At 37.1% G+C, this 14,701-nt stretch overlaps 1 protein-coding gene across 6 annotated transcripts in view; it reads right to left on the bottom strand.

Annotated features, from left to right (window-relative positions):
* Positions 1-1,380: 1,380 nt before the first annotated feature.
* CWH43 (cell wall biogenesis 43 C-terminal homolog) overlaps positions 1,381-14,701 on the bottom strand; it is a 30,148-nt gene continuing 16,827 nt past the window's right edge. For 5 of the 6 annotated variants that reach the window (XM_064511168.1, XM_026093794.2, XM_064511167.1 and 2 more), the window contains 8 exons: positions 14,084-14,163; positions 12,685-12,790; positions 9,654-9,789; positions 8,034-8,183; positions 5,839-5,983; positions 5,106-5,167; positions 3,905-4,060; positions 1,381-2,405 (listed from right to left, as the gene is read on the bottom strand). In XM_064511168.1, coding sequence (XP_064367238.1) covers positions 2,318-2,405; positions 3,905-4,060; positions 5,106-5,167; positions 5,839-5,983; positions 8,034-8,183; positions 9,654-9,789; positions 12,685-12,790; positions 14,084-14,163 — 923 coding nt within the window. In that variant the 3' untranslated portion in view covers positions 1,381-2,317. The remainder of the gene's footprint in view (positions 2,406-3,904; positions 4,061-5,105; positions 5,168-5,838; positions 5,984-8,033; positions 8,184-9,653; positions 9,790-12,684; positions 12,791-14,083; positions 14,164-14,701) is intronic. The other variant, XR_010389072.1, reaches the window with a different exon arrangement.

Genomic DNA, 14,701 nt, shown 5'->3' on the forward strand with positions numbered 1-14,701 from the left:
TGACATATAATCTGATCTATTTCCATGAATCATGTTTTGGATCCTGACTTCATAAAAAAAATTCGGATTTAACATTTAAGTGTTAAAAAATAAGGAGTTTTCAAGCTTTTTATGTTTACAAGTATCATTTCCTTCATCTCACATGAATAAACTGCTCACCATTATGAGGTATTTGCAGAATCAGCCTGTGGAGAATGTTAAGTAATGTGGCAAGTTAATGTTATGTTTTGTTCAGGCTGTGGAAAGGCAAATCTATGGCTGGACACAAGTCAGAGCTAGCATCAGAATATGCTGTGAAGGAGCAAAAATGCTTGGAGCCACCATGCAATGTTTGTGCTGGTGCCGGCAGCTGACGCAGGCTGCAGAAAAGAGAGACAGGACTATTGGCATTCATGGAAGAAAACTGCTGAAAGTGCCAGAAAGTCGCTCCCATGATTCGGAAGGTTAGTTTATCCTGGCCTGCTGGAAGATCACTTGGAGGAAAAAGTTCAGAGGACTTCAAATCTTTCCTAAAGGAAATCTAACCTGGAATGCTTAATTAGGCTTCCTTGGGCTGGTGAAGACACACACAGCACCTCTAGGTGCAGAATAAATCAGTCAACAATGACTGGTTAATTGTAGCTAATGAAGTCATGAAGCTAATGAAGTCATGAAGCTAATGAAGTCATGAAGCTAATGAAGTCATCTCATCTGAGATTAAGTTGTGGTGACTATGTATTCCTCAAGCGACCTTCAGATATCACCTGCCCAAAAAAATCAATTAAGTGTTTCTCAGAGATGCAGTCCTAAAAAAAGGAAGGAAAATGATGGGTGACCAAGACAAAGTGACAAGCTTGATGATGGCAGCAGTTACCAGACTCCAGGGAACAAGAAACTCTGGGTAATCAAACAGCCTGTAATTTCCTACATAGGGAAACAATAAAACTGAGTGTGCTCAAACTGTTCTGAAATGTACATGGCAGATAATGGGGGGGGGGGGGAGGGGGTGGAAATCCTTTCTTGCAACTTGACCCATTCCTTTCAGTTATAGTACTTTCAGGTATTATTGGAAAGACAGACAGTACTAAATATCAACACCACAAATGTGATTTCCAAGTTGAGATGATCATTTAAATAAACCATCTTATACATTTCTCACTAGCATGAAACTTCCACTGACCAACACCAAAGCTGTCCTTATGTTCAAGGGAAGCTCTGCACATGCATGAGAGGATCAGGAGTTAAACATAGAAGACACTGACAACAGATTCTAAAAAGAACACTTACAATGACATGATGGATAATCCACTGCCTAGGCCAAAAAAATCCCACTTGCATTACACAGAATGTATATAAAAAAAAATCTTATTCTTGTGCACACTAAAAAGATGTAATGCCAGCTAAAGAATGATGCTTTGTTTTATTACAGTTCATTTTGAATAAAAATTTCCATCCACTTTTTTTTCCTTCTCAGAAACCTTGTCATCAGTGTGATTTTTTATTCTTCTGCAGTGTGTCCACTAAGTGTCATATAACTATAGCAATTCAGAAGTCCTTTACTCTTCCCTTTGTAAAAACATTGCAGTGTTTTTATACCTTGTTAATACCTTGTTAATAGAGAGAGTATGTAAATAATGATTTGTCTTTAAAGAAGTACACAGCCTTTTCTCCAATACTAGGAATACTAATCATTTGTAAATAGTTTTAATAAAATACATTTCTTTAAGAATAAAGCATGGAATAGCAGCAGATGTAAATATGGTTTCAGTAAGTCAAAAATGCACAGACTACACTTCTTTAAACACATCATAGAGTTATTCCATATCTCCCGGTGGGAAAAAAAATACTCCACACACTAGTACCTTTCCTTTTTTGAAAAAAATATAGGCCAAGCTACACACATGTTATTACAATAGTAGCCAGACTACTAAGTGTAACATCCGAGCAGGTTACCTATACTGTCACATTCTTTTCCTTTGCCTGAGTCTTAAAAAAAAAAAAAAAAGAAAAGAAAGAAAAAAAAAAGAAAAGAAAAAGGAAGTTGGCTCCAACTCCTTGCTCATGATTATTCCACTGAGCTCCTAGAAGAGCAAAGGGGTCATATCTAGACCCTAAAGAAAAGATGGACAGATATTTTTAACTCTAAGACAGTATAATATAGGTAGTTTCAATTAAATTGAAGAAGCTATTGCCAAAGCAAGTTCCCACTCTCCCTTTGCTGAATACAAAGCAGATATCTGTCCTAGGTAGATACCAGTTTATCAACTTATTGGCTGGCAATTCAGTTTCAAGCAACAAGCCTTTCTTGTTGGTCCAAATGATACGTTATTTTCTCATTCTAATTTGTCTGTTTAAAATATTTAGGAGTGCTCATATGAAAGTGATGAATACGCTCATAATTATGTCCATCTTTATAGGATCCAAACCTAAGCAAAAATATTCAACAAAACAAAATCATTACAATATGAATTAACCTATGCAATTAAATCATGCACTTCTATAGTATAAGCAACATTTCATATGAATGCTCTAGATAGTTCATTTCAGAAACAGGCCACAACTCTATTTACATATAAATCATAATCTGTGGAAATGATCTACCTAAAGGTCTTTGAGTTTAACAGAGACATTTAATTACACTGATTGGATTAATGCCATAGGCATTCTATAAATGGAACTCCAGCTGACAAAGGCGAGAGGTGCTTTTATCCAGTAAAATCCTATACTCTAATTTTTTTCCATTGACTTCAGTGGAGACAGAGTTTCACCCCAGTATCCAAATCCTCAATCCTATTGTTAATATTGCTTTTGAAAATTATGGTGAAAATTTTAAATTTGAGGTCTATTAAGATGTACACTTTTCATGCAATGTTTAAACCTGAAAGCTTTGACTACTGACTATTATGGTAGATGAATTTGCACAGGAAAACATAGTACTTCTTTAGAATGTTAGTGCCAACTAAATATTCTAAAGCAGTGACACTGTACTTCAAAAGAAGTGTAGTTAATATGAAAAAGTTATAGGCAGACATAAAAGAAATCAGGACAAGAGAGTCATTCTGCACTGAAACCCACTGAGAAAAATCTGAACTTGTAATGCCGACTTTGGGCAAGCTTCATCATGCGGAAAGGACTGGGCAAATCCCTGCTTAGTCAAGAAGCCAGTGATTGAGTGGTAAATAAGTGCATAAGCTTAGCTGTTAGGTGTATACAAGAAATTAATATATTCTCTATTGTGCAAGTCAGAAGTGGTAAATTTCATGTACCTGTGTTTGCCCTTATCTGCATTGCTGGAAATCAACCATCTGTGGCAACATTTATCTCAAACTTCACGACTCTTCCACTGACATTTAATATCAGATAAATACCTGTCTCCATATTTCTCTTATTTATTCAATGTCAGTGGAAAAATGAAAGCATTCAAGAAATAACTTGTTGTGTTAAAGCCTTTTTTCCCCTGATATACGTAACAACCTGCATTGGGAATTTTCCTTAACTTTTGCTCCAGTTACATACTACACTTTAAAAAGCTTATGGAAAGACTATTTAACATATATATTGTATTTTGTGTTCTAAATACTAGCATACTAAGGCCCTGATCTTCACATGCGCTGAGAAACACGGGAGATATCTCATCAACTATAAAATGAGTCACCAGCACTTGGCAAATCTCCCTAACAAACCACCTCAGAAATTAATCATCTGGGTGAAATAGACATTACCTTCAACTTACACTACAGCAGACTGATTTTCCCAAGGCACATGCCAAGTCAGTGGAAAAAATGGAATTACATTACATTACAAATCAGAAGTTTTTACCTCCTGATCTTCTGCTCAGCCTGGTACCCCACAGTATTTTCCTAAAATTCTGTCTTATAAAACATCGTGTACATCATCCCTGTAATTACGTTTGAAATACACTGACCTGGGATTGAAATGGATGTCCTCAGGAACTTGGCTGGGATCAATGACAACTCTGTCATTATCAGCATAGTTATCCAAGTCATCTGGGATCCTAAATTTGGCCACCTGGACTTCTGAATCACTTAGACCAGCATGAGATATGCGGGCATAGCCCAACCTACCAGGTACAAGGAGGGTTAGTTTGAATAAATAACCCAAGGCAATTTCACCTCATTCTTAATCCATGACTTTTTTTTCCCCTGAGAGTTATTATTTAACCTACCAACATAACTTTCTATTTCTATAAACATCACCTTAAAGAATCTTAAAGCACCTCATAAACATAAGCACTATAACACAATGTCACAAGTAGAAAAACTGAGAAAGCATAAGTGCTTGACAACAAAAATAAGTTCTAAAACCAGAAACTTAATTTTTTTCAACTACTCTTTTAGAATATACATACTGGTATAATTTCATCAACCTTTTCACTGAAGGATTTTGAAATTCAAGAAAGGAACTCAAGCATCAATGGCATGAGTAACTGGAAAAGAAATCAGATTGTAGATGGTATTTTCTTACTTGATACAGTTACTTAAGACAGCTATCTAGATTACTTCTTTTACTCCCATTAACACTGCAGAATTTGCACAGTTAATTTAGAATAAGATGAATTCTATTCTGGTACGTATATCACCAGAAGAATAATTTACAAGCAACTTTGCATTACAAGATATGGAGTGCATAGGCCTCAGCAGAGGAAAGTGCTTACATATGGACTTACACAATTAAAGTTTCCACTAAATCCAGCATAAAGTTTGGGCGGATTGGATCAGCATTTTGCATGAACAAACCCTACAATCATAGTTCATAATTTGTATCTTCTGTGTCATATACAAATTAGGGCTTAGCCTTCACAATTTTAGGATGAAGTTGTAAAGCCAGAGCTTGGATCTTGGAAAAAAGTACTTTTCTGTTATCAAAGCAGATTAATCTGAAGGCTTTTGATACAGAAAACCTTCTAACACTGTTTTTGCAAATGATATTCAGAATTACACCAGTTCATCCTGAGGTCCATGTTCATTAGCTCATGATATACCTAACTGCCTATACATAATTGTTTAGAGATGTAAAACTTTTATGCAAGCTCCTACAGAAATGTCTAAAATTTATAGTCATAAACATATCTAAAGCCAGTGAATAAATGATCCACTTTGGCATACCTGATTACTCCACGGTACATAATATAACTACACCATCTGTCAAGATCTGTACTGTCAATATCCTACAGGTGGATGAAAAAAAAAAGTCAAGCAAATAAAGCAAGCTTTCCTTAAGGGGGTGCTTTAAATCAGTAACAGAACCAATGTGTAAATCTGCTGCAGAAAAGCACTTTGCCTGAGGCGTAGTAACAAGGTAGAAAGGAAAACTACCCGCTATGCTCTTGCAGACAAACCAGACAACCTTTGACATTTCCTGACAGACAACTGAACTGCAGAACCCTCTTTTAAAACAACAGAATGATACCTAGCATGAGAGAGGTTGGAAGGGAACTCTGGAGGTCACCCCAGGCCCAACCCCCTGCTCAAAGCAGGGCCAAATGCAAGCAGGTTGCTCGGGCTTCGTGCAGCCAAGCTTGGAGTGCAGCCAAGAATGGAGATTTCACAACCTCTCTGGACACCTGTTCTAATGCTTAACAACCCTCAATGTGAATTTTTTTCCTACTATCAATAGGAATTTCCCTTGTGGCAACTGGTGTCCACTACCTCTTGTCCTTTCCACTGCATACCTCCACCTTCTCTATACCATTTCATAAGGTAGCTGAAGACTATATTTGAAAATCAGCATGTATTTTATTGTATGTCCACTTCTAAGTTATCAATTTGAAATCTTCAACTGAATTTTTAAAATATAGATTATCTTCAACTGTTGAAAGAAGCAGCAGCTTTACATTACCTGGACATTTCCATTTTCTATTAATTCAGTATAATCTCTGGATCCGGGAGCTGAAGTGATGTATCCCAGAAATACAACTTGCTTAGAGCTAGTCTTCAACAGCTTTGCAACAGCTATAGCCTGGAGTTTTCTGTCCAAGTCCTCTCTGAAGGAAATTGAAACACTTTAATATAAATATATTTTAGCTCAGATTCTTTCTGCTATACCACAGTAAACTGCATACAAATCTGATATCATTCTTTTTAATCACTCAATATTAGAGAGTGTGAAAGTTTACAGAGGGCTGACTGATTTGAAACTATGTTTGATAAAAGCCACATAGTAGACCTAATTAGTGTTCTCTTTCTAACTATTACATGAACAACTTGTTCTACTGTTATTTTGTTTTTAATAGCAAGCTCATCACTGGGAAATGTGAATTTCTAAGTACTTTGGTTATCTGAGACTTCATGTCTGTCTGCACTTGAAATGTAATTGTGCTAGCACAGACTGTCTGGTGCATAATAAAGAGTACACATCCTAACAAAACCCTTTACTTTTATCATGGATGCCTCATGGTAAGAAGTAGTTTTAAAGTCTGGGTCACATAATTTATGAAATATAATTTAAGAGCTACGTTGTCCCATTACCATTACTTACAACATTTGCCAAGTATTCTGCGTCTCTTTTACAAGATTTACAGAACAGTTTCAACATGACTAAAAGCGACAGCATAGATAAAGTCTGGTAAGATACTGCACTACTGGATCCCCATTTCTAGCTCTGGATTTTTCATAATACAATGTAATAATGCTTCTCTTTCACGTTAGTAAGTTCTAAAAGTTGTGCAAAGAATGTTTTCTTCTATTTTTTTTGTAGATTGGACTAAATACCATTGAGACAGCAAGCTGATTTTGGAATCAGTAGTCCCAAAAGAAGATAAGAGCTGAAATACTACTATGCATTCTAAACAACACTACTTCTGACTGTGGCAAATGCATTATGGAAAAAGGGCAGACAGAGAGAAGACAAAAAAAAGACCATTTAAATAGAAGCCTGGCCTACATATATACAGAGTTGCCTGCTCAACTAGCTACTTTCCTAAACTACTTCTCTCTAGATGATGAGGGTTCTCTTAAAGGACACCAGCATTGATATATTCCCACATTTTAAAAAGAGTCTGAAAAAAAAATCCTAGTTATCCAGTATTCTAGTTTATGTCACCCTAAGCAAAAAAAAAAAAAAAAACCAAACAGTTTTACATGCTATCTAATTACGAATTAATTCACCTTAAAACACAATTTAATTTGCATTTGTTTCCCCTGTGTCTCCTCCTATTTTCTCCTTCATTGTTATCTCTCTATGAGGGGGACTACATTGCTATTTTCTTCTGTTTTGACAAACAGTTTCTCAGAAGCAAGTCTAATAGTTTACATGAGGCACAAAATGGATTTTTTTTTTTTAGTGTTCTGATAGAAAGTAGTTTCTGACAATTATAGATATTTAGTAAAAGGGAACTCTACAAACAATTTGCATGCTTAGAGCACAGTTTTTACACAGGGGATGGAGACAGGGAAGCTCAGTATGGGATCAGATAAAAGGATTCCTACTGTTTTTCAGCAGCTTCTTTGTGAATTATATTCTGTACCCAATTCATAAATTTGCCCCTCGATAAACTACAATAAATATGAAACAAAACAGAAAATATAGCTATATAGAGTTTCAAAAAGCTATGCATTATTAATATTCATTACACAGAAGTAATCAAGACATTGTTTTAAAGTAAAGAACTGAAAGATGTACTTTAATCTTTCCCATCACATATTTGAGCTACTGGTATAACACTGCCCTCTTTGTGGAATACAATGGATCTCTTCCCACATGCAGAGTCAGAAGGATGCTATCCTTAACTAAGACACATCCGTAGTCCTGTTAGTTGTTCTGGTTTTGCAGAACAATACCTTTGTAATGTCTCTAGAAACATAAACCTGGATATTAGGCTCAGCCGAGTTTTGCATGACACATTTTTCCCTTTAAAAATGCTTCAGAATTTTTAACCACTAGCTATGTCCGAAGCAGTTTCTCCAGCATGCCTTGCTAGATCCTATATTACAGCAGAAGATGTTAAAGGCTGCAAAGTAATTAAAATAGCAGCTCACTAATGACAACTATGTTTCACTTCCCACAATACATGTAACAATAAATAAAATACACACTCTTCATTTCCAAAGTGAGCGACAACAAAGTCAATCAGTCTCCCTGTGAAGTTGACAGTCATGGAGATGGCAGGTGCAATCTCTCCCTCTGGAGATGGGAGGAGGTGATGGGTAGATTTTACAATTGGATACCTTGATAGTGCCATAATCCTACACAAGGACAGAAGAAAACAGTTATATTTTCTAGTTCTAAAACATCACAAAGGCATTATAAGCAGACAAAAATTTGAGCAGAAGACTAATGGTCACAGAACTCAAACCATCAGACCAGAACTTAAGCCACCTCTAATCAGTTTTTCTAAATTTTTTTTTCTCTATAATATTGCTTAAACAAGCATGTCTAAAATTTATTCTCAAACTCATTCCTTCACTAAATAGAAGTGTAACAAAGGCTCTATCAGTAGGTCATAAATAACAGAAAAAAAAAAACAAAAAACAAAGGATAACCCAGAGATCTTAATAGATGAATTGTGAACAGACAGGAAAGGACTGTTGCTATGGTGTCTCAGACGAGGCACAAACTCAAGTCCAGAGTTCCCAAAAACCCCAGGACATCCATCCATCAACAAAAGAATGGTGGTCTTTTGATAAGTGTATTTACACAATACACCATGAATTTTTACATGGAACCCTTCAAAATCAGCATCTGCAGGCATAATAGAATTTGTACTACCAGTTATTACAAAGCATTTTATTTAAAGCAGAAAGAGGTGGTAATACTTCTTTAAAGCAGGAGATTTCTCACTCTTTCACCGTCTACTTGGAATCAATCTTAAAACCACTTTGCCTCAGGTTTTTCAAAATATTTGATGAAAAAAATTGAAAATTTGAGAGACTGAGTTCTCTGCCCCATTCTGCATCATTTAAAGACAAGCTCTGAAAGAGGAAAGTTGCTAAATTCTCCTCCCATAAGGCAGAAATTAAAAAGCAATTGCAACATCACTAGGAAGTTCCATCTGCCACTAAGATCTGCATATCCCCCTAAAAATAACCCACATAAGCTGCTATTTTCCCACTGCAAAGATATTCAAAGATATTCAACTGGTAGTCAGTCAAGCATTAAAATAAAGACAGATGCATAAACTCTGGTCACAAAAAGAGACTTTTGCCCATATCCCATGCCCACTACCCAATATACATCCCAACCTGGGTTTAATAAATTCAAAATTCCCAACTATTCTGGGTGCAGTAACACTTTCCAATTGCTATCACTGAAATCTGAAGTTCTCAAAGCCCAAAACATAACAAAGAGAGAAGCAAGTCAGATACAGTATTTGGAATGTCAGATTTCCAAATCTGTCCAGTATATTAAGGGACAGGATGCCACTTCCTCCATTGCCAAAGTAGCAACCGATACTTTTTAACAAAGAGAAAGCTTCTTCATCTGCATTGCACTGTAATGCTAGTGACTCAGAGCACGTCCTCCAAGACAAGTTCCAACAAGTGATTATGATGATTATTATTCTGATTATTCTTTGTCCATGTTTTAGTGGAGTTAGAGTTGTGTGGTATATTTACTCGATAGCTTGTCTTCTATGACTGATGAGAGGAAAAACAAAACCATGAAAAATATTTTTTCCTCATTCATTCACTGTCACTCTGTGTGTAAAGATGACTCACCCCCAAGTGTGATCTCTTGTGCTTGGACCAAAATCTGTGTAAAATCCTAGTCTTTCTCCAAGCCACATTGTTGGATCATTGTTCCCAATGAATGGTTTAGAGGCATCGCTCTCCAGAATAGTGATGAAGTCTGCACCTAGTGTGGGGAAAAAAATCTTTTTGAATTCATAACCATCTCAATACATAACGTAGTTGGGGCCACTCTTACCCTGGCAAAAGCGATGCCCAACTTTCGGGCTACCACAGGCCATGCCAACCTCGGATGGAGACACTCAGTGTATGGATACTGTAGCTCCTCCCTGGTGAATGACCAGACGTACATGACGTTGCATAATACAGTTGGCCTGCATATACCTACTGCAGCGCATTTCAAGAGCATTAGACTTCCTGTGCACACACAGATTAACCATGCAGCAGCGGGTCTGCTGCTTTCAGTTTAATGAGCAAGTGCTACACAGTTCATCCGCACTTACTTTCATCCACTAAATCCCTATTTCTCTCCAAAGGGTCCTGGGTAAGAGGCAGCAGGCTGCTGCTGCTGAAACTATTCATCAGCCCACGGAAACCTAAAGTTGACCCCCAGACATGGGAACAGAAAGGTTCCCAGCTCCAGTGAACTGTAGATCACACATGGCCACCACACTTTCTCAGGGGAGTGTGGTCCCTCCCCGGTTACGTGCAGAGGTCTATTTTTGTCACATGGCAGGTACCCCTGCATTTTGGCTACAGGGTAGAGGTAAAGCTATCCCATCCCTGAAGGACTGGCAGCTAGGAAAGGCCTGCCCAAGCCTGAAGGAAGGTGGGAGTCTGCGAGAAGGCCACAGACTGCTTGAACTGTCCAGGCTGAGCTGGAGCAGCAGGTAGGCACAGCTGCAGTATCACCAAGTGCTCCCCTCTTTGCAGTGATTATGTGCCCTGGAGCGCTCTCCTACTCTAAAAGGCAGGCCAAGTTGCCTGCTCATCCAGAGCCCTTGTACAGGCAAATAAGGCCACTACACGCAACACCACTCTTGCCACACGAGATTTTTTTGTTTTGAAGTGTCTTATTTAGCACTGTGAAAGCAATGTTAGCAGTGAAAAGAGTAGCTCAAAATTCTTGCAAGCAGATTCCCAAATTTTTGCTTCTATACAATTAGCTCAAATGCTGGCCACGCAGACGACTGAAACCACTGACTGGGGTTGATGTTGGTTCCCTTCAGAGCAGACAGATGTTCCAATTACAAAAGCCACCACTACATTTTGCACTTTCTTTGTTTCAGCAGTTACAAAAAAGACTAATGAGCACAGGGAATGAACTCTAATACCTTAAAAGATAGCCTTAAAGAGGCCAAGACTGAACATATTGGCTACACTGAGGAAATTGGCCACTGTTTTCTCTGTCTCTCTCAAAATCAGCCACTCTTCTTAGGCAAACAAATGAGTAATATTTTTCAGGAGCAAAGCCATGTCTGATCATTTGAGAATCTCTTGCTCAAATGTCAACGGATTTATGCACTTCCTAGAAATGTTAAAGTGGTATTTGATATAACAATATACAGGTAACAAAAAACTCCAGAAGATTGTCTCTGGCATTCAGGAATTAGGATTTATTCCTTTATGTCCAAAATTCACTGCTTTTTGATTGATCAACTGCTTTATTTAGAAACAACTCTTAACTGGCATAAGGAAATGCTCAATGGATAACCAAATTAATCACTTGCCTTGCTATTGATAAATTTACACCACAGGAACCAGAAATAAATACATTCATTATAGTTCATAAATAAATATACATAGATTAAATAAATACCCAGACATAAGTCATGAACTATCAGTTACATATGTCCAAGAGTGCCTCAAAGTTCAATTAATTAAATGTCCCAGTTGTTTTCTCACAGCATTAGACTGCCTACAGAGCTCAGGGCAAAAGTTCAGCCCTCTGAACCTGCAGTCCTGGGACACCAGATTGAAGGATGTGTGAATCAGCCTTGTCCCTCTTCACTGACAGCAAGGCTTGCACAGCAGCGCCTGTGTCAGTGCCTTCCCACTGCTCAGGGCTGTCAAACCTGGGCTGCTCGGGAAATGCACTCACACGGTAGGAGGAGAGGAGAACAACAAAAGCTGCAACAGCAGCACAGATCCTTCCTAACCCCCCAAGCCTTTCAGGAGGAACTGCTGAGAAAACACTGCTTTGGAGCCAGCAACCCTTTCAAATATAGACCATGCTTATCTCATTTGGCCCACTTCCACTGGAGAAAGGCAGCTCAAGCCAGGCATAAGCAGACATTTTATTTTAAAAGAAAATAACTTCCTTATTTATATCTATACCTTAAGGCAGCAGCTCCAAATTTTCCTAATCCCATGAGTGTGGCACAACACAAGCTGTATCTACAAGTCCCAAGTGGCCAATGCTCTTCCTTTTGAGCAACTCTGCAGTGGCACCGATCTTAGGTCCAAATTCTTCATTTTCTATGACTAATTTCTCAACCAAAACCTTGTCCAAGAGCAACAAGTTGGAGATCCTGCTTTACAGTAAAATCTATGACAACTCACTCAAGCTACTATCGCTACTTTTATTCTATACATTGCTCTGGTTCAATGAGGAAAACATATTTGTCTATTTCTTATCTGTACACTTTGTTTGGAGCATTTTAATTCCAGATCCATTAAGAATTATATAATGCTTCACATCTTAAAAAAACACAGAGAAGTTAAACAATATTAAATTTAATTTAAATGTCATTTAAGCAAAAATTTGTGCAAAAAGTTTGTGTATTTGTGCAAAAATTTCTGTACAGATATGTGACATAAAACATTAAGTAAATAAGATATTCCTCTAACTAGAAATCTCTTTGAAATCTAAGCAAAAATTACCTTCTGTGCAAATGGATTTTTAACCAAAGCAATTGTACTGGAACAGCTCACAAGTTCAGGAGAAAGCTACAGGGCACATGTTCTTGTGTTAATGTAAGAATTGACTCAGTTACCCAGCAGGTGTTCTTCTGTCCCTTCAGATGAACTCTCAAATACAAATGAAGTGGAAAAAAATTACCTGTCTGATTAAGCAAATTAGCGGATCCTTCTAAATTAGACCATCCTTCATTGTCATATGCAAATCGAAAAGGCCAGATCAGAGCAGAGAAGTCTCTTTTTGGAACCTGAAAAAAAAAGAAATAAGGAAAAATTTCAAATACAATTTGGCTTTTATGTATTATATCTTTGCAGTCAACAATATCAGATATATGGTGCCACAAAAGATACCTCAGACTAGATATTTTAACCAATACATTCTCCTAATAAAGCTGAAAGGATTACAAAAGTCTATAGGTATTGTTAGTGGCATAGATTTTTCTCAAAAAGAGGAGAGAAGTCACGGCAGTTAATCAGAATTTGTATAAGTAACAGTAAGTAAATGAACTTAAAAAAAAGGCCAAGAGTATTTTCAGCTCTCTCAGAGAAACTACATACTGTTTTCCCCACCACAGGTACTGTACACTTAGATGAGTTATAAAAAGGAAACCAACCATGTATGCAGATACACACGTATATTTTTTTACTCAGCTTTTACCACCTTTTCTGCATCTTTTCCTGTATGTCATCAGTGACTTCTCTAACAAAAATATTTACCAACAGAAATACATGTCAAAGAGCAAGTTTCAAGTGACTATTTCAGGACTATAAGAAAAAAGAAAACATCTAATTCATAATTGCAGCCGCTGACATCAAAAGTTCAGTTTTATAACAGTAATCAATTCAATCATAGAACGGAAGCATATTAGTTTACATCCAATCAAAATAGCTCTGACTTTGAATTAAAATTACTAAAAACACAAGCAACATTTTCAGACAACTTATAAGTAACCTAAATGCTAAAACCTGCTAGCATTAAGCATCCTTAACTGTCATTATCATTGCAATATCCAATTTTTTTTTTTGGCCAGCTAGGAAACGGAAATCTTCCAATTTTTATCCATTTTCTTAACTAATAAGTTGAGAAATATTAACCTAAGTCAACTGACTTGTTAGAGTAGTTCCATTCAGCTATGTGTATATATTAAGAATCATATAATATCTTAGGGTAGAAGGTACCTCAGGAGGTCATCTGGTCAAACTCCCATGGTGTTAGATCAGGCTGCTCAGGGCCTTGCCAAGTGTTGAATATCATTCAGATAAACACTTATAAAAGTAATATTCCATTTGAATGTATGAGGCAAGAATCTCTCCATTTTTCAAAAATGTTTCTTTCCTTCATAGTAGCACAATAAAACTCCAAACACCCAGCCCAGCCATTTCCTTTCAACGTGAATTTGCAAAGTAAATTTTTTGCACAGACATTCAATTATTATTGCTAGATACTGGCGTAAGGAGTTCCTAAGCACCAACGAACACACCTAAGGTATCACATTCACATTTCACAGTGAAGTTACGATTTCTATTAACACAGTACTCACCCCTTGCCCCAACTTCTTCCTGTAAGTTTTATAACGTAGACCCAATCCTAGCAAACCAACACCAACAAACAGCCACAACACTTGAAACAGAGAACACAGAAAAGTTGTTTTTAAAGCAGGAGGAAATAATCTTATTATTGTTAAAAAAGAATTGGGTATATTGTCATTCCAAGGTGTGCTGTTCATAGAATAGAGAATGCTGGCTGTATACATTTAGGTTTCCACATATGCCAGTGATAACACCATTCCAAAGTAACAGACTTAAGGAAATCAGTATGTGTGCAGATACACTTATGTTCTCCAAAACAGAACAGGCTGAGCAGACTGAACATACTAAATCTCCTTGGAATACTTGTGTAAAAATGATACCTACTGAAGCATTCACTATAGGACATGAGTAATAGCATCATGTAAACTTCTTCAGTGTTTTTATTCTCTGTGTTCCAGATACACATGTATGCAATTTTTATTTTACTAATACAATGTGCGGAAGAAAATCTAGTTTACTTTACAAGCCTCCAGATTACAAATAGATATAACCTCTACCAGATCTCCAGAGCAGTCTTTTGCTAAGTGTACACATTGGCAGATTGTTGCAAAGGCATCGCAGCCTCACAG

The sequence above is a fragment of the Dromaius novaehollandiae genome, chromosome 4 (genome assembly GCF_036370855.1).
Source record: "Dromaius novaehollandiae isolate bDroNov1 chromosome 4, bDroNov1.hap1, whole genome shotgun sequence".
Lineage (NCBI taxonomy): Eukaryota > Metazoa > Chordata > Aves > Casuariiformes > Dromaiidae > Dromaius > Dromaius novaehollandiae.